This window comes from Sinohyriopsis cumingii, chromosome 15 (assembly GCF_028554795.1).
Source record: "Sinohyriopsis cumingii isolate HCF-2022 chromosome 15, ASM2855479v2, whole genome shotgun sequence".
NCBI classification, from domain to species: Eukaryota; Metazoa; Mollusca; class Bivalvia; order Unionida; family Unionidae; genus Sinohyriopsis; species Sinohyriopsis cumingii.
In genome coordinates, this window is record NC_142975.1 from 50,933,903 (window position 1) to 50,953,403 (window position 19,501).

Below are 19,501 nucleotides of genomic sequence, written 5' to 3' on the forward strand. Positions count from 1 at the left end.
TATAAGAACTACTGGTTGCTATTGAGTTTAATTTCTAAATTCTTTATAACACTGACATAGTTCTTCTTTATCCATTGAGTGAGCCTGAATTTTGTCAATCCAAGGAAGGTCTTATTCAAAGCACTAAGCTAGGCATCACACACTTCTTACACTTGGCTACTGTCCCATCCAAACTATCAGTTCTAACAACTTTAGCACTCTCCTGAATCTCATTAAAATCTCCGTCAGTTTGCAGATGAACACCAAAATACTCACTCAGGTGTAAGTCTCAACATGTCTTGATTCTGAGGTCACGATCACTGCTTATTTTTGCTACACTCAGAAACGAACACAATAATGAAAGCTAAAGTTGTTTATTTGATGTGCTGTTATCAATGACCACATGAACATCTCTGAGTCTTGCTGCCTCTGAATTCAAGCACTGTAAATATCAGTACATTTTCCCACTCAGCTGCCAGTTAAAGCCTTTAATCTTGCCTACCAGCTGTTGCAGCATGTTCTTTTGACGTACTCTTATAATGGCAACATGTACAGAGGAAGACTTTCAGCCACTAAATTCTGTCATTGTAAATATCAGCACAGCTAATTAATCAACACTTTTCCAACACAGCATGTGGCTTAAATATGACTGGCAAGCCTTTGAATTTTGCCACCCACCTATTACATGCCTAATGAGGACTCCCGCCTAATTGATTTTCTGCGTCCCCAACAAAAAATTGGTGTCCAAATATGCGTGATTAAGCATTTCCAAGACCTCTGAGAGATCAGCAACCTATTTTACATAGTGTGCCACTTTTTTCCAGATTAATTACAAAATGAACAATCGCATGCCACCAGTAACAGAGTAACTGTTAAAATTGGGATTTTTGGCTGCTCTTTGCGTGCCACACAAAACCTCTTGGCGTGTCACCTTGTGGCATGCATGCTATAGATTGCTGACCCCTTGTGTAGGTGGACCAAGACCTGGGATCCCATACTGGGGAAACCAAGATGTACAGTTTGTGATTTCACCTGGTTGTAAAAGGACCAATCACTGGTTTATAGTGTTGTCTAGCAATGGGGCATCATGCCTCAGACATGTAGCATTATGTCCCACCCAGTCACATTATCCTGACACCAGGCCAACCAATCCTAACAATAACCTCTTAATGCTGAATGCATAGCAAGGCAGCTGTAAGTACCATTTTTTATGAGTCTTTGGTATGAGTTGGCCGGGGTTCGGACCCTCTACCTCCCGCATCTGAGGTAGACACTCAGACCACTATGCCACTGGAGCAGTCAAGTAGAGTTAATAATAACAATAATAATAATAACAACAAAAATAATTTAATAATAATGTTATTCCATGCTTGATATTTTATAAGAACCAAGTTTTAAAGGTAAACCTGCATTCAGTGGTCACCTGTGAACAAAGGCTAGTTTTATCTTTTCCCATGGTTTCTGGCCAAGTTTTTAATGTATTTCCTAAATGAAACAGGGAAATAGCATTAGGGGCAATATCACAGACAGTACAGTGGCAATATCAATTTTATCACATTAAAACATCTTAATACACCGCTCCCTCGATAACTCGCACCCGGATAACTCGCGATCCCGCTTATAACGCGGTGTCCGTCTTGGCTCCCGATTTTTTCCAGAGAAAATGTATTTAAAATATCTTAAAAATATGCTGAAGGTGAAAAAATTATGATAAGAATTGATAAATTAAACCTTGATACATTAATGGTTTTATCATCGAAAATGGTGATTAATGCCCGTAAAAATATAATCCATATTTTGAAATTTGCAAGTTCTAAAGAAGAATTAATTTCAGAGATCTCGAAATTGCTTAATTACGTGTATTTGAATGCCAATTTTTGATCTGGGATGCAAAAAAATCACTGAGGCGGGAGTCCTCCGTACGCATGTAATAGGTGCGCGGGAAAATTCAAAGATTTGCCGGCTCTGTTTCAGCCACCTGCTTTGTGGGAAAATGTGTTGATCAGTTAACTGTGCTGATATTTATAATGACAGAATTCAGTGTCTGAAAGACTCTTTGATATACTGTTGCCATTTTATAAGAGCACATAAAAAAAAAAAAAAAAGAACATGATGCAACAGCTAGGCGGCTAGTTCAAAGGCTTTGACTAGCGGCCAAGTGAGAAAATGTACTGATATTTAGTGATTGACTTCAGAGGCAGAAAGACCCAGTTTTAAAATCCTAGCGAGACCTCTGTTTAAAGATATCATATATTATGTAAGTTTTTATGATAAATAGTTGTCAGTATACTGTAAATAAACAGTCTGGTGAAACAGCGATCAATGAAAACTTCTGGTAAATGCTAACAGGTGGCAACAGAGAATGAAATAAACACCAATTAAACGTCTTCCTGTGTGAAAGTCACGTTCTAATCCTTTAATTCCGTTTCAGTGTAAACATTATAATCACAACATATTCTGTTCATTGAAAACATGAAAAGAGTCAATCGACTGTCACATCGAAACCCGTGAGTACTTCTGTGAGAACCTAATTACATGTACATGCCGGCTTTGTTTTGATCAACAACTTGGGGAAGTGTTTGTTGCATTAAAAAAAAAAATTGATTACAAGAGACCTCGGGTGCGGGATTAAGGGTCTTGGAGCTGCCTTTGATGTAAAGCAAAACAGTAACAGAGACAACGACGATGATAGTGACTTCGAATGTTTCAGTGAAACTGATGTCATTAATGCCGAGGCTGTTTGGGAGAAATTCGAACAGACTCATGGTCCTGAGATGGGCGTTTCTCTTGATGATATGGAGGAGTGGATTTGTGCTGACAATGATTGCCCCACAGCCGAATACATGTCAGATGAAACTATAATTATTTCTATAGCGAACAAATTTGCAGCAGAAGACGATTCTAACTGGAGTAACACAAGTGTTGAAAGTGATGCAGATGCAGATGTTGCACCCCCACCCCTCTGCACAGGAAGCAATCCAATATTTTGATATTGCCATAAGGTGGCTGGAGACCCAAATGTTGACTACGTAAAGCCCATGCAGTTGAGAAATCTGAGGGATTTTGCTCGGCAGCAGAGAAACCAAGGAGTAACACATACACAAAAAAATAACTGATTTTTTCAAAAAGTGAATTGATATTTGTCAAGCGTGGCACAAACGGCAAGTATTAACTTGTTCTAATTTACGTTGTTTTAAATTTGTAGACCAATTAAATACGTCTGTACTGATTAACCCATGGTTTTTTTGTTTTCCATTTTACTTCTATCACATTCAAAAATATTTATCTATCTATCGTTCGATCGACACTGTTTCTCGAAAAGAGTCGATCTTTTGTATATAGAAAAACGTCTAATTTGGATCAAACAATAAAACTAGAATGTATCCAATTCAACATAAAAATTAGTGACGTAGTACACAATGTGTGAAGTTGTACACATGTTAAGCGAACGGAAACCACGTGGAATAATGTTTTCGATGATCGCCTCAATATACTGTAATTTATCCTGAAATTAATGTTGTCCTATGAGGAAATAATAAAGTACACCGTTATGAAGAGATATTTATTAACATTTAATCTCAGAACGATTATAAAGTGAGTATTCAACAGTATAATCTGCCTACCCCCCCCCTTATTTCTCCGTTATGTCGTCAATCACTTTATTGGTTTTGGGCTTATTTTATAGGTCCCTCGATAACTCGCGCCACACTTATAGTGTGGTCGATGTTTCTGGACCCCGATGTGCGTGAGTTATCGAGGGAGTGGTGTATGTCATTATTACAGAAGTGATATACAATAGTTTCATGCAATTTGTTGAATGGCTTGAATAAAATGAAAGTGACAGAAAATACTGCTCAGAAGCAATGACCTCTTGCCCTAACATTACAACTGTCAATCCACTTTTGCATAACAGATACCGCACTAAACTACTAACTAATCGAATCACGCAGCTAAGTATAAATATTTACTATATAATCAGGTGGTTGGACAAATTTGGTCGTAACGAGTGTTTCACATTGTAAGAGATCTATTTTAAACCTGTATAACTCTGAACTTCTTTCTCTTATTTTTATTAACTCTACACTTAAAAGTGCTACACCAAAATATCTGACATTGTTTTTTAAACCAATATTCATAAATTTTAAGAAACATCAACAGAAATGAGTAGGTGATACATCCTTCATGTTACCAAGAGGTCTATTTTCTTACCAATAAAAGAGTTATCATCCAGGAAATCGTACAATTTTTTGGTTCCCATGGCAAAGCTGGCAACAATTTTTCCTGTCTGGATGGTCTTCATAGCATTTGTTAGGGCCCCGATTTCAACCAGGTCTACAACTCCATCACTGATCATTTCTGAGTGAACACCAAGATTCTTGTGGTTGCGCAATTTGTGTATTACAGCATCTGGGAGTGTACCAATTCCTGGAGGAAAAAAAAAGGTCTGGGTTGCAAATACACATCAAAAATATCTAAAAAGAATTTTAAATTACTGAAGTGGTTGGAAACATATTCTGTAATCATAAAAGATCAGCTTAAAATTAAAGTGAGTTTAGCAAGCAAGCAAATTTTGGATAAAATTTTTCTTGCAATAACATTTTCTGCTTAAAACGTGTATAGTGTATGCGCTGTCACACATTGATGACTATCTGTATGGACAGTTCCAGAACCGTGGTTATTAGATATTAGAGGACCTGGCTTTTTTTTAAAGTGCCATTTGACGATATGATGTGTGAGTAGATGGATCAGCAGCTGTGTGTTAATTCTAAGAAATTCTATGATATATGTTTTGTCTATCATATCATTTGAACATCCTTTACTTTTGGCAGTGATTCATGTTACTTCAGCTTTCATATTCCCGCTATGCTGGAACACACTTCAATTTGTTTGCATTCATATACCATATATAGTTGCTTATAAGACAAGTCCAACTGTACAATGCACCATCAGATCTGGGTCAGTGCAGTTTGTTAGGAGCAACCAGTAGAACAAACAACATGGACCCTGATCAGTGGGTGCATTATGTTACAGCAGATCAGGAACTTTTTGTTTGCATCTGAGTCGACTTATAAGTGAGTAGATATGGTAAGGTTGCATGCATGCACACATCTCATTTTGATCATGTAAAACCATCACAGCATTACTTTTCTTTCTTGACATAATTCTGTAAGCCTTTAATATGTTTATTTAAAGATTTGCTAACTTTAATGACGCTGACATACTGTGATCTACTGAACAAAGTACAAGGCATGGATTCTAAGCCATAGCTTTCAATAATACACATTCAACTTCAAACATAAAACACTGTGCAACTCTGGATAAAACTTGTGTATTGTTTTTATGAACACAAATACACAACTCCCTCACTATAAGACACTATATAACACTGTTCCTGTCATTTGGTAAACATAATATGGATCAAAGTAGTTAAATTATATAGAACATGTACTTCATTATCAAGTGATCTCACTATAAGGTAGTATACTTGATGGCTTACTGATCATATTATAATGAGGAAATACTGTATCATGTACTTTATTATAAGGTAGTCCTATCATGAGACTTAATTTTCTATGGTGTTAATTGATAGCATTATTATGTGGGTATACTAAATGGTTGCTATGAGTGGTATTATAATGAGGACATACTGTATAATGTATTTCATTATAAGACAGTCTGAAAGGTAGTATACTCTAGCTGCTATGGACATCATTATAATGAGGGTGTACTGTATCATGTATTTCATTATAAGACAGTTTCACTATAAGGCAGTATACTCTAGCTGCTATGGACATTATTATAATGAGGGTGTACTGTACCATGTATTTCATTATAAGACAGTCTCAAAGGTAGTATACTCTAGCTGAAATGCACATCATTATAATGAGGGTGTACTGTATCATGTATTTCTTTATAAGGCAGTTTCACTACAAGGGAGTTTACTATATGACTGCTATGGGTGGTATTATAATAAGAGTATACTGCATCTTGTACTTCAGTATAAGGGAGTCTCACTAAAAGGCTGTATACTCTATGGCTCTCTTGACTAGCAGTATAGTGAGGGAGGATTACATTTTGAAAAATGTAACATCAAAAAGCATATTATTTACCTGGAATTTGTGGGAATATCAGAATTTTTACCTGTTTCTGGTCAATTTCCTACGAGGGCAAGAAATCTCCAGCATTTAATACAATGTAGCAAATATTTGAACATGTGACAATATTTCAACTACATAATCATGAACTGCTGATTTTTTAAATTAAAATGAGATGAGCTGGATATGAGAAACATCTCCACTTATGGAAGCAGTATTACAGTCAGTGATAGTTCATGATGATTTGGCAGAACCCCTTATTATATAAGGCAAACAATATAAGGTATACATAATTGTAATATTATACCAATGTTCCAATTAAGGTAGATGATAGACATATTAGAACTGAAAGAAACTAAATGATATAAACTGTCCATAAGAATTCACATGTGCTTGTCATTTTTCTATTTAGTCCAGTATAAAAACTGTCCCTTTCTACCAACCTCATTTACTGTTACACACTTTTTTCAATTCAATTTTTTTAGTCCATCAAAGGATGGCAATTGTTAATGCTAGAAAGTATTTAAATAATATCCTATGTATGTTTTGATTTTGTTCTGGTTAATGTTTGTCCAACTTGAGTATTTGCCACACCGACCTAAGGTCAGCATCTGTTTAGATTATCCTGTGGGAACTTGTGTAAAACAGATACTAATCTCAATGCCCACTGAGTTTGTTTGCATATTATAGTTTTATTTTTAATTTATTTTATTTATTTAAAATCTACCTACTCCTAAAATACATACTAAAGTAAAATTTAAATAAATATCCCCCCATCTTTAACATATAAGCAAGTGCTAAAATAGGACTTGGATTCATCTGATAAAGGAATTCTCACAAAGAAAGTACAATTTACATCCTTTAACTTTCCTATTTTAAACACAACATTTTCAAGACCTGATGAATTCAAAACAAGAGTCCCTTGACAGGACTGATGCTCTAATGACAGAAAAAATGTTTATGTAATTCAAGATCATGCCTTTCTTTTACTTTTGAGTGTTGAAACCAATCTCCGATATTCTTCTACAATAGCATCATACTGCAGTCAGCTTAATATTTAGTACCAATACGGCATAATAAGTCTTCCGTCAGAAATCCTTGTTGACAAGGCTTTCTGTTTTTGGGAAGAAATGATAACAAGATTTTCAAGATGGGTATCATGGTGGCCGCATTCAAGAATACTTTCAAGATGGCTACTGACGTGGCCATATTGGACAGCAGATTGGCACCATTTTCATCTGGGACATCAATATTAGCAATATTACTTGACATTCTGGAGAGAACTAGTAACAAGATTATCAAGATGATCACTGTGGCAGCCATAACAGACATCAGATTATCACCATTTTCATTTAAAAACAGAACAAAACATCATATGAAGTCTTCTAATGAAACCCAATAGCCAACAGTACTTTTCATTGAGGAGGAGTTGCGATATCAAGATTTTCACGATGGCCACTCTGGCAGCCATACTGATCATCAGATCAATGCCATTTTATTTTAGGCCAATCTAGACATCATACGAAGGTTTTATCAGTGAAAACCATACGTTGATATCACCATCTATTCAGGATGACATCTATCACACCAATTTCATTTAGGACTAACTAAATATCAAAAGAAGTCCTTTAGTGGAATTCTCATACTGACATCACCAATCATTCAGGTGCAGCAATAACAAGATGGCAGCCATAATCAATATTGGATTGACACCATTTTCATTTAGGACTAACAAGATATCATAAGAAAAGTCTATCAGTACAAAAGTTTTGCTGATATGGCCATCCATTCAAGGGAATTGATAACAAGATCTTCGAGATGACCATTTTGGTGGCCATAATGGATATCTGAGAGGTACAACTTTCACTAAGGACCAACTAGACCAAGGGATGAATTCATGCATAGAGTCTCATGGCAATCTTCTAAATTGTTCAATAGGAGAAGTGATAACAGACTTGTGCCAATGGAGGGACATGTGACAACTAACAGACAACATACCATCCCATAAGCTATTGAGTAAACGTAACAAAACTACTTTGCAGGTGTCTGCCAACTTTGCCTTAAGCAATGATACTCAATGCACATGTATATTTGTGTGGAAAGATGACATCATTATGTGTACATGCTGTGTTTATTTCCAGAGTATGAGTACTGTTGATATTTTCTTTTATCCTGAGTGGACCACATCAATGAGAACTGTGAAAGTACAATGAACATAAAAGTGCACTTAGACAGAACAAGATTACTTTTTCTGATGTGTGTCAAATCAAAAAAGAAATTAGTTTAGTAATCATTTTAGTGTATCTGTTTAATGTCTACTGAATGTTGAAAAGACAGAAAGATTGGAAAACATCTAATCTTCCTTCTTTCTTAGAATTCAGCATATCCTACAATGGATTCAGTGTAACCTACAATGGATATAGCATATCCTACAATGGATTCAGCATATTCTACAATGGATTCAGCATATCCTACAATGGATTCAGCGTAACCTACAATGGATATAGCATATCCTACAATGGATTCAGCATATCCTACAATGGATTCAGCATAACCTACAATGATATAGCATATCCTACAATGGATTTGTGCGATTGTACAAATTACATTTTGTAAACATGGGCTCATAGATTTTTCAGTTTTTTATGTATGTGATACTTTCATTATACAAACTGTATTGAAGAAAATTGTCATGCTAAGACATGGCTACAATTCCAAGCTCTAGTTCATGACACAATCTGTAACCAAGATACACCGCTCCCTCGATAACTCACGCCTGGATAACTCGCGATCCCGCTTATAACGCGGTGTCCGTCTTGGCTCCCGATTTTTTCCAGAGAAAATGTATTTAAAATATCTTTAAAATATGCTGAACATGAAAAAATTACGATAAGAACTGATAAATTAAACCTTGATACATTGCTCATTTTATCATCGAAAATGGTGATTAATGCCCGTAAAAATATAATCCATACTTTGAAATTTGCAAGTTCTAAAGAAGAATTAATTTCAGAAATCTCGAAAATGCTTAATTACGCGTATTTGGACGCCAATTTTTGATCTGGGACGCAGAAAATCACCGAGGCGGGAGTCCTCCGTACGCATGATATAGGTGCGCGGGAAAATTCAAAGATTTGCTGGTCCTGTTTCAGCCACCTGCTTTGTGGGAAAATGTGTTGATCAGTTAACTGTGCTGATATTTACAATGACAGAATTCAGTGACTGAAAGACTCTTTGATGTACTGTTGCCATTTTATAAGAGTACATTAAAAAAAAAAAAAAGAACATGATGCAACAGCTAGGCGGCTAGTTCAAAGGCTTTGACTAGCGGCCGAGTGAGAAAATGTACTGATATTTAGTGATTGACTTCAGAGGCAGAAAGACCCAGTTTTAAAATCCTAGCGAGACCTCTGTTTAAAGATATCATATATTATGTAAGTTTTTATGATAAATAGTTATCAGTATACTGTAAATAAACAGTCTGGTGAAATAGCGATCAATGAAAACTTCTGGTAAATGCTAACAGGTGGCAACAGAGAATGAAATAAACACCAATTAAACGTCTTCCTGTGTGAAAGTCACGTTCTAATCCTTTAATTCCGTTTCATTGTAAACATTATAATCACAACACATTCTATTCATTGAAAACATGAAAAGAGTCAATCGACCGTCACATCGAAACCCGTGAGTACTTCTGTGAGAACCTAATTACATGTACATGCCGGCTTTGCTTTGATCAACAACTTGGGGAAGTGTTTGTTGCATCAAAAAAGAAAAAATCGATTACAAGAGACCTGGGGTGCTTGATTAAGAGTCTTGGAGCTGCCTTTGACGTAAAGCAAAACAGTAACAGAGACAACGACGATGATAGTGACCTCGAATGTTTCAGTGAAACTGATGTCATTAATGCCGAGGCTGTTTGGGAGAAATTCGTACAGACTCATGGTCCTGAGATGGGCGTTTCTCTTGATGATATGGAGGAGTGGATTTGTGCTGACAATGATTGCCCCACAGCCGAATACATGTCAGATGAAACTATAATTATTTCTATAGCGAACAAATTTGCAGCAGAAGACGATTCTAACTGGAGTAACACAAGTGTTGAAAGTGATGCAGACGCAGATGTTGCACCCCCCACCCCTCTGCACAGGAAGCAATCCAATATTTTGATATTGCCATAAGGTGGCTGGAGACCCAAGATGTTGACTACGTAAAGCTCATGCAGTTGAGAAATCTGAGGGATTTTGCTCGGCGGCAGAGAAACCAAAAACACACACAAAAAAAAAACAACTGATTTTTTCAAAAAGTGAATTGATATTTGTCAAGCGTGGCACAAACGGCAAGTATTAATTTGTTCTAATTTACGTTGTTTTAAATTTGTAGACCAATTAAATACGTCTGTACTGATTAACCCTTTTTTTTTTTTCCATTTTACTTCTATCACATTCAAAAATATTTATCTATCGTTAGATCGACACTGTTTCTCGAAAAGAGTCGATCTTTTGTATATAAAAAAATCCGTCTAATTTGGATGAAACAATAAAACTAGAATGTATCCAATTCAACATAAAAATTAGTGACGTAGTACACAATGTGTGAAGTGGTACACATGTTAAGCGAACGGAAACCACGTGGAATAATGTTTTCGATGATCGCCTCAATATACTGTAATTTATCCTGAAATTAATGTTGTCCTATGAGGAAATAATAAAGTACACAGTTATGAAGAGATATTTATTAACATTTAATCTCAGAATGATTATAAAGTGAGTATTCAACAGTATAATCTGCCTACCCCGCCCCTTATTTCTCCGTTATGTCATCAATCACTTCACTGGTTTTGGGCTTATTTTATAGGTCCCTCAATAACTCGCGCCTCACTTATAGTGCGGTCGATGTTTCTGGACTCCGATGTGCGCGAGTTATCGAAGGAGTGGTGTAATTATCATGCTAAGACATGGCTAGCAATTCCAAGCTCTAGTTCATGACACAATCTGTAACCAAGACAATTATCATGCTAAGACATGGCTAGCAATTCCAAGCTCTAGTTCATGACACAATCTGTAACCAAGATAATTGTCATGATACAACATGGCTGGCGATTATAAGCTCTAGTCCATGACACAATCTGTATCCAAGACAATTATAATGCTAACACATAGCTGGTGATTACAAGCTCTAGTTCATGACAAAATCTGTAACCAAGACAATTATCATGCTAAGACATGGCTAGCAATTCCAAGCTCTAGTTCATGACACATTCTGTATCCAAGATAATTATCATGATACAACATGGCTGGCAATTACAAGCTCTAGTTCATGACACATTCTGTATCCAAGATAATTATCATGATACAACATGGCTGGCAATTACAAGCTCTAATTCATGACACAATCTGTATCCAAGATAGTTATCATGCTAAGACATGGCTAGCAATTCCAAGCTCTAGTTCATGACACAATCTGTAACCAAGACAATTATCATGCTAAGACATGGCTGGCGATTACAAGCTCTAGTTCATGACACAATCTGTAACCAAGACAATTATCATGCTAAGACATGGCTAGCAATTCAAAGCTCTAGTTCATGACACAATCTGTAACCAAGACAATTATCATGCTAAGACAAAGCTAGCAATTCCAAGCTCTAGTTCATGACACAATCTGTAACCAAGATAATTATCATGATACAACATGGCTGGCAATTATAAGCTCTAGTTCATGACACAATCTGTATCCAAGACAATTATAATGCTAACACATAGCTGGTGATTACAAGCTCTAGTTCATGACACAAACTGCATTTAAGACAATCATCATGTTTTGACATGGCTGGTAATACCCATCTCTACTCCATGACACAAACTGCATCAAAGATAATTATGATGATACAACATGCTTGGTAATACCCTGCTTTAGTACAAGCTATATGACTCCTGAAAACATACACTCTCAGTGATGTTTCTGCCTGCAATATTTTACAACAGAAACACGTCACTACAAATATTTATATATTTTTATATATCATATTATAAGAAAGTCACTGAAAATGAATTTCTTCCTGACCTGTCTGTATTGTTGCTCCATCCTCCACCAGATTATCAGCAATCAGTCGGGCAATCTCTTGTATCTCTGGTGTCATAACATGGGACTCAATTTCAGGAATTGGATCATTGTTCTCCACCATAATGTCTATATGGGACTGATGAATCAAGCCATCTCCAAATGTTCTAGGCATATTCTTGTTCACTGATGCTAAAAAAAAAAACATGCAGAATAAATCATGGATGATAATGACCTTGTTATACTAAATCCTATTCCATCCACTGCAATAATTTTTTCGTCTATCTAGTGTGGTCCTGTTATAGGAAAATAATTCAAATGAACTGACTGCATTTTCTGAAATTTGTATCGAATGTAAACAGTTATATGATGCTGGTGTGGAATTATTTTACATATTGATTCTAGGCACTACTTTCAGTTACCAATTATCAGTTTCCAATGTAGCGTTCATTGGTAAAGCTTTGCCTCATAATCTTAACAAGCTGCTAAATCTTACAAAACTATTGTATTTTCCTTCAACAATATATCGGCAGAAAAAAAAACAGTTATCATGGTTACATGCTGCAAAAGCAGAAGATACTACTAAAAGCAGATATGATTTTAATGTTCAAGGCTGAACTGCATACAAAGCATGAATAAAGTATATTTTTTTAATTTAAAAAATCATTGTGACCAGTCACAACTGGCAATGTGATCCTGTATGCGAGATGTCATCTCTTCAAGCAAATCATTACTGATACACTTAGTTTCACGCCAATGATGAACATCAAAATGAGTCAAATACCCCTAGCTAGCTGAATGGACCTAGGTATTATTGTGCATTCTGCAAAGGCTAATGAAAGAAAACCTAAAACAAAATGTAACCTGTACACTTCAATAAAAACCCAATCATGATCATTTAATCCTAAAGCAACACTCTTAACATTACTGTATGTACTCACTTATAAATTGAAAACAAATGGAAACAAAGCTATCATACAAGAGTCAAGTAACTGGGGTTAGAGAGCAATGCCATTGTCAATATCACTTGCAAGCAATAACTTTTCTATACATCGCTATTAAGTGTATACAGGATTATAGGGTTGGGAACTCAACAGTTTCTATACTGCGATCTGTGGTGTCTAAATTTACAGGGGTGGGGGCTAAGGAAAGAGGCTGAGGTCAAAGTCTGATGTTTGCTAACACTTTGACAAATAAGACAAACAACTCAGAAATTATTTCAAATTGATAAATCACCCCTACCCTCAGCAGCAGCATTACCAGAGATGAGATCAACGTTACAAAGTGCTGTCACAATCTACATTCACAGAATCAGACTATCACTGACCAAAAATTAATATAGATCGCTTTAGCAATGTAAGAGAAATTCAAAAACATTATACAAATGAAGTACACACAAAAGCATGCATAAACTGAAGAATGCCAGGTTGATTTGTAGATTTCTATGTTCATTAGACAGTCTTTTTAAGTTATCAAAAGTCTCAGTGTAACAGTACCCAACCCAACCTAACAAGAAATACATTATAATTTACTCTGCATACCGCAGCAGAAAACAGGTTTGGTTTCATCTCTAACACCTCTATGTTACGCTGTGAAGCCGTGTGTAACTCACTGACTAGCGTGAGTAAAAGATGGCCAGTAGACTCTCTATGTACATATATACTTCATAATAATGACTCCCTACTTCTTTCAATGTGTGGGGGAATAAAATGTAGGGAAACCAAATCTTCTTACCAACAATGCATTTGGCTTTCTCAATAGCACTCCTGGTTACATCAACACTAACTCCTAATGAGCAAAAGCCATGGTTGTCAGGTGGACTAACGCTGATAAGGGCCACATCTAACTCATAACCCGGGATGCTATTACGGAACAACAACGGTATTTCACACAAGAAGATTGACACACAGTCTGCTCTTCCATCTGCTATAGCCTGTCTGGAATTAGCTCCAATGAACAGTGACTTGGATCGGAAAATTCCTAAAACAAAAGAGTCATGATATCATGGAACAGTTTTAATTAAATATCTTCAGATGAAAAAGCTAGGTTCCCACTAAATTCTTTGCTGCAGTGCCCCAAATTAGTTCAGATATATAATCTAAAATTTGTTGGTAAACAAATCTATTTTCTGACGGACAAAGAATACCTGTAGCCATCTGAGAAAATTAATATCCAGTGGCTATTTTGGAAATCACTAACAGAAGCATAAACAAGACTCCCATGTGGGCCTGATGTCACTTTTACATAACAGTTGACCATTTCACTATGCAGGCTTTTTAGTACGGTAAGAACATATCCTATGTATGCATTGATTTGTATGTTGATTCTACCTATTTTACAATATCCACATTTTACCTATTTTACAATATCCAAATTTTACCTATATTACAATATCCACATTCTACCTATTTTACAATATCCACATTTTACCTATTTTACAATATCCACATTTTACCTATTTTACAATATCCAAATTTTACCTATATTACAATATCAACATTTTACCTATTTTACAATATCCACATTTTACCTATTTTACAATATCCACATTTTACCTATTTTACAATATCCACATACATTTCTATCTAACTTCTTTCTAATGATAAGGACATAATTAATGTGTACCTTACTGATTTTCAAAGTCATCTTGATTATGTAAGCACATTTTTTTACAAAATTTTATAAAAAAAAATACTGGCTAAGAAATATAGAGTTCACATTAACATACTGTGTGATACATACGAGACATTCACTCAGAATTTCATTCATTTGCTGGAAATTAAAATCTTTGAACATCTAAGACTTGACAATTTTTCATATTATTACTCATTTGAATAATATGTTAGATCAGATTAATTAGGAACAATTACCAAAACTTCTGTTGTTAATGATGGGACAATAACTTTAGCTGTAAAGTACAAAGTGCTATGTCAGATGGCTTCAAGTGTTAGAAACGCACCTTTTCCAAGCTGAAACTGACATTATCTTCTGATGCTAACATTTTATAACAGTACAGTGTTTATATGGTCACTGTTTTTAAATCTGCAGAACATCTGTTGAAGCCAATTCTTTAGTAGGGAGAGACCATTTGAGTTTCTAAAGGTGTTATGTGTAAATGCTTGAAAACAACCGTCTTGTTTTGATTTATAATAAAAAATTCCCATTCAGTTTTAGTTGAAACATATTAATCTTGTGATGAATAAAGAATGAAAAAAATTCTTCAGTTGGAAATAATAACTTAGTCTCATAAATTAAATGGCTAGTCTCATTGTGTATATATACAATCAGAACTGAATCAGTTCATAGCTGCGTACATGTATATTCAACCTCGTGTTTGGGTCATTACTGCTTATGATTGAACACATGATTCCCATTTAATTGTAAATTTGGTGTTTTCAGTTTGGTTCTTTGTTTTTTAAACAGAGGTGGGTGCATACATGCCAACCCCTGGCAAGGAAAAAGTGTAATCCAAGTGGACGAAAAGAGTAATCTGAGCAGAAGAACAGTAATCCACATATAACATGATAAAATTCAATGAGCATATGTACAAAATCATTTATTTACCTCTCTGATCTTTTAATTTCAATTACTGCCTCAAGTTTTCAAAATGTGGCACTTTTAGCTTTAAAAACAACAGATTCTCATGTGGCATTTTAAAACACTTTGTACCAGCCGAGACTATGAATGTTTTGCACACCAGTAGAGCACTACATGCTGGGTTACTGAGCCTGGATTTTAATTCAGTTTTTGCTAATAATAATACTGAACAATCTCTCAATCAGCATTAGAATGGTAAAGAACTAATATTCCTTTTATAACTTGACAAAGATGAGGAAATTTATATCTTCCATTTATTGGGTCTCTTAGGTGGGGCAAAAAGGTGACATTGCTCATCAACTCTGTCTGCATGAAGTACATTGTCAGGTAGAGTACCAACTTGATACTTCAGTAGTTCTTCTATATTATCAGCAGCCTTTCCTGCAGCAAGGTGCATTAAATGGCATGGAAAACCTGATAATTACGCTGATGGAGACATTTTTCAAAATATAGAATGCAATTCTTTTATGAATTCCAGTTATCACTGATGCATTATCAGCTGAAAACCTCATACAGTTCTGCCAACTTATGTTTATTCAAAGCATTATCAAGCAAATCAAAAATGTTTTCTCTAGTGGAATCTACTGTCAATTCTGGTAACGAAGAAGAGCACTGTGACTTTGCCCTTTTCGTTGTCAAAGTCTCTTACACAGACTGGGTATAACATTTTGTCATGATCACTACTCCTGTCTGTTGCAATACTAAACGACCCATTTTTCATGGCTTCTGCAATTTTAAGTGTATTATCTTCTGCTAAACACCATACAATATTAGATGATTTTGTTCTTGCATGTGCATATTTTCTGCAATTTTGGAATCAAGAAACATTAGTTTGAACAAAGAACCAACAGTCTTCTACTGCAATGGTGCAAGGGGTAGTCCGTGTTCTATTAAGAACTCAGTAAATGACGCCACTGCATTTATAAAATTCATGTCTACAAATGAGTTCTGCTTTAGAAAAGAAGTTACCTTAGTATTGGAGTTAGTAAAAAGAGCTAATTGGAGGTTTCTTTGATTACCACCATCATTAAAATCCTTTCCACACAGCCTGCAACGGGCATGAAGCTGCCCTAGAATGGAACGCTGTAATACGTAATTCATGTATTCATCTTTGAATTGGATTTTTGTCTTTTTCTAATCCATTTGTGAAATTATTTAAAACACATTTTTGCTCTTACACATACATTGACTATCAAAAATCTGACACTTAGCGCCAAATACCTACAGACTGGTTCTGTACCAGATATGAATTACAACAAAGAACCTGCAAGCAAAGATTAAAAATTAGAAAACCAGTCTTTTCTCTCCTAACTAAGCTATACAGCTGCTATAAATAGAAACCGGGGTCACAGCATGTTTACTGGAAATAGGGCAGTCGCTATAAATAGAACATAATACTGTTAGGAAAGTGCATGCAAGTCTACAGACAAGCGTACTCTTATGTCGTAGTTATGTAGAAGTTGTCTTTTATAGAATACAGTCTGTGGAATTAATCAGATGATAATAAAAATTTGAGAAAACTAATTATTAAATCTTTTATGAGGGGGATATATCGAAAATGTGTAGTCAGAATATGTTTACGCATAATGCGTAATTTTGTGGGAAAAAGTGTGATGATTACGACAAAAGCATAATAGTTGGTATGCAGGTGTCATCTTGAACTTAGTAGCCTATAACTCAGACAATTACTTCCCATATTTAAGTAAGATAAATTTGCACTGTTCACAAGGAGGTCAACTAGTCCCAACAAGTCAGTGTGTAAGTTTGTTCCGATTTGTTTGAGTAAAGTTAAAGTGAAAATGATGTTGATCATCCATTTTTTTATGTGACAATATATACAGAAGTATTAATACAGTTTGCAGGGCACTGCAACTATGTTCATATTATCTCAAATTTTGATTTAGCATCTATTGCATCATCTTCATTAGAAACAGGAAATGTTTATAATAGTATGATAACAATGTAGATAAATTAGTGCCTCTTTCTACATGAACCTCTAGAGTACTTGCAGAGGTCATACAAAGGAAACCACACTCATCTGATAGAGACTGCATCCACTCTACAGTCATCTGTGAAGACTCCGAGTCTGAGAAAGCATGGTGTACAGAGCAATTCTCCACAAGCCACCACTGCAACTCCGCCAGGATACAGAGAGATCCTGATGGTTTCTTTTTCCTTAATCCTCTCCAGACCTCTTAAATTACATATCTAGTGTTTTAGAAGTTAGAATTTATTATATGGTGTGCAGATATGGGTCAAAACTGTGACATGCAATTGCAATGTAACATATTTTTGAACCTTCAAATGGCATCACTACATGTACTACTTCAGTCATGTTGGTAATGCATCGTAGAGTTCTGAAGACTTAATTTCAAGCAAGGAACATCAGCTAGAATTTTCACTTTTCACTTTTAAGATTTTACCAGCTGAAGTAATCTTATGTACTTCATAGCTTTAAAATAACTTACCACCATCACTGTCATCTAAAGATGAATTGCACTGAGATTCAGCTATTTTGAGTTTTCTAGGTAGCTCATATTTTAAATAAGCATTTTTGTAAAACTTCCTTGAAGCATGGTTCAAGCTACAACATAATCCTTTGTCCACAACCTGATTAAACTTACTGAAGTGAAAGAATGTGCATGTGTTAATGATGTCATATGAGAGGGGTGCTATGAATGATATATGACTACTTCATGCAGATTATGATAATAGTTGAAATGCTGCCATACGATAGAAAATCAAACCATACTTCCAAACCCCATACAACATAAATCAGATGACTCGTATGTAAAATTTTCAATCATATTTTATTTTTAAGCAAAATCTCTAAAATTCAATGACCTTCAATTATGTAGGTGAAACATCAAGGGCATTCAAGGCATGAAATGACGTGTTCATTTCTCAATGACTTTCAATGACCTTTAATGACCATGTGAACCCTGCTCAATAAAGTGGTATACTCAATTGCTCCCATAGATTACATTATAATGAGTGTGTACAGTATCATATATTTTACTGCAAGGTGATCTCACAATAAGGTGGTATGCTCTGTGGTTACCATTATAATGAAGGAATACTGTTATGATGTACTTCATTATAAGGTCACTTTAATATGACTGAAGATTCTATGGTTTTAATAGACAGCATTATAATGAGGGAGTACTGGATTATGAATGCTACATGAATGCACAATACCCATGAAATCTGCTTCTTTTACACAAGGGATGGAACATATATGCGGGGGGGGGGGGGGGGGCAGATATCAGAGAGTTTCTTACCAACCAGGAATATTGAAAAGGGGAGGATTTAACCCTGATATTAAGATGATTCTTTGTTCAACTAATGTGATGGCTATCATTTTTCTACAAACTGCAGCAAGAGCATACATCCCCACCCCTCGGCCTAAGCGTAACTATTGTTATTATAAGTAGCAAAAAAGTGTTATTTGGGCATAAAAAATGTAATCTATATATTACTTGCCAGAATTATAGCATGTATGAAAAGATACTTTTTACAACTAACCTGGTTCTGTAGCTGGTCAAAATTATTGTCAAAAGGGCAAAATCCATATGGATTAGAACTAGAATGCAAAAACAAAACATATTGAAAAAGTATTTATATTCAGCACTCAGTTCAACTAGTCTACATGTGTAGCTTTTGCAGAATGATCATGAACTGGAATTCTGCAACGTATATGGTCAGGTGCTCAGATTGGTGTATTACATTTTTCTTTTAAAGTCGTTAAAGCGGTGTTGATTTGTCAC

General features: G+C 35.4%; 1 protein-coding gene across 2 annotated transcripts in view; it reads right to left on the minus strand.

Moving 5' to 3' along the window:
• The window catches only part of LOC149781786 (succinyl-CoA:acetate/propanoyl-CoA:succinate CoA transferase-like), a 43,803-nt gene that overhangs the window by 18,620 nt on the left and 5,682 nt on the right, over nucleotides 1–19,501 (minus strand). For both annotated transcript variants that reach the window (XM_089935945.1, XM_089935946.1), the window contains exons 3-5: nucleotides 13,872–14,117; nucleotides 12,141–12,329; nucleotides 4,189–4,404 (exon numbers count right to left, since the gene is read on the minus strand). In XM_089935945.1, the coding sequence (XP_089792071.1) occupies nucleotides 4,189–4,404; nucleotides 12,141–12,329; nucleotides 13,872–14,117 (651 nt within the window). The remainder of the gene's footprint in view (nucleotides 1–4,188; nucleotides 4,405–12,140; nucleotides 12,330–13,871; nucleotides 14,118–19,501) is intronic.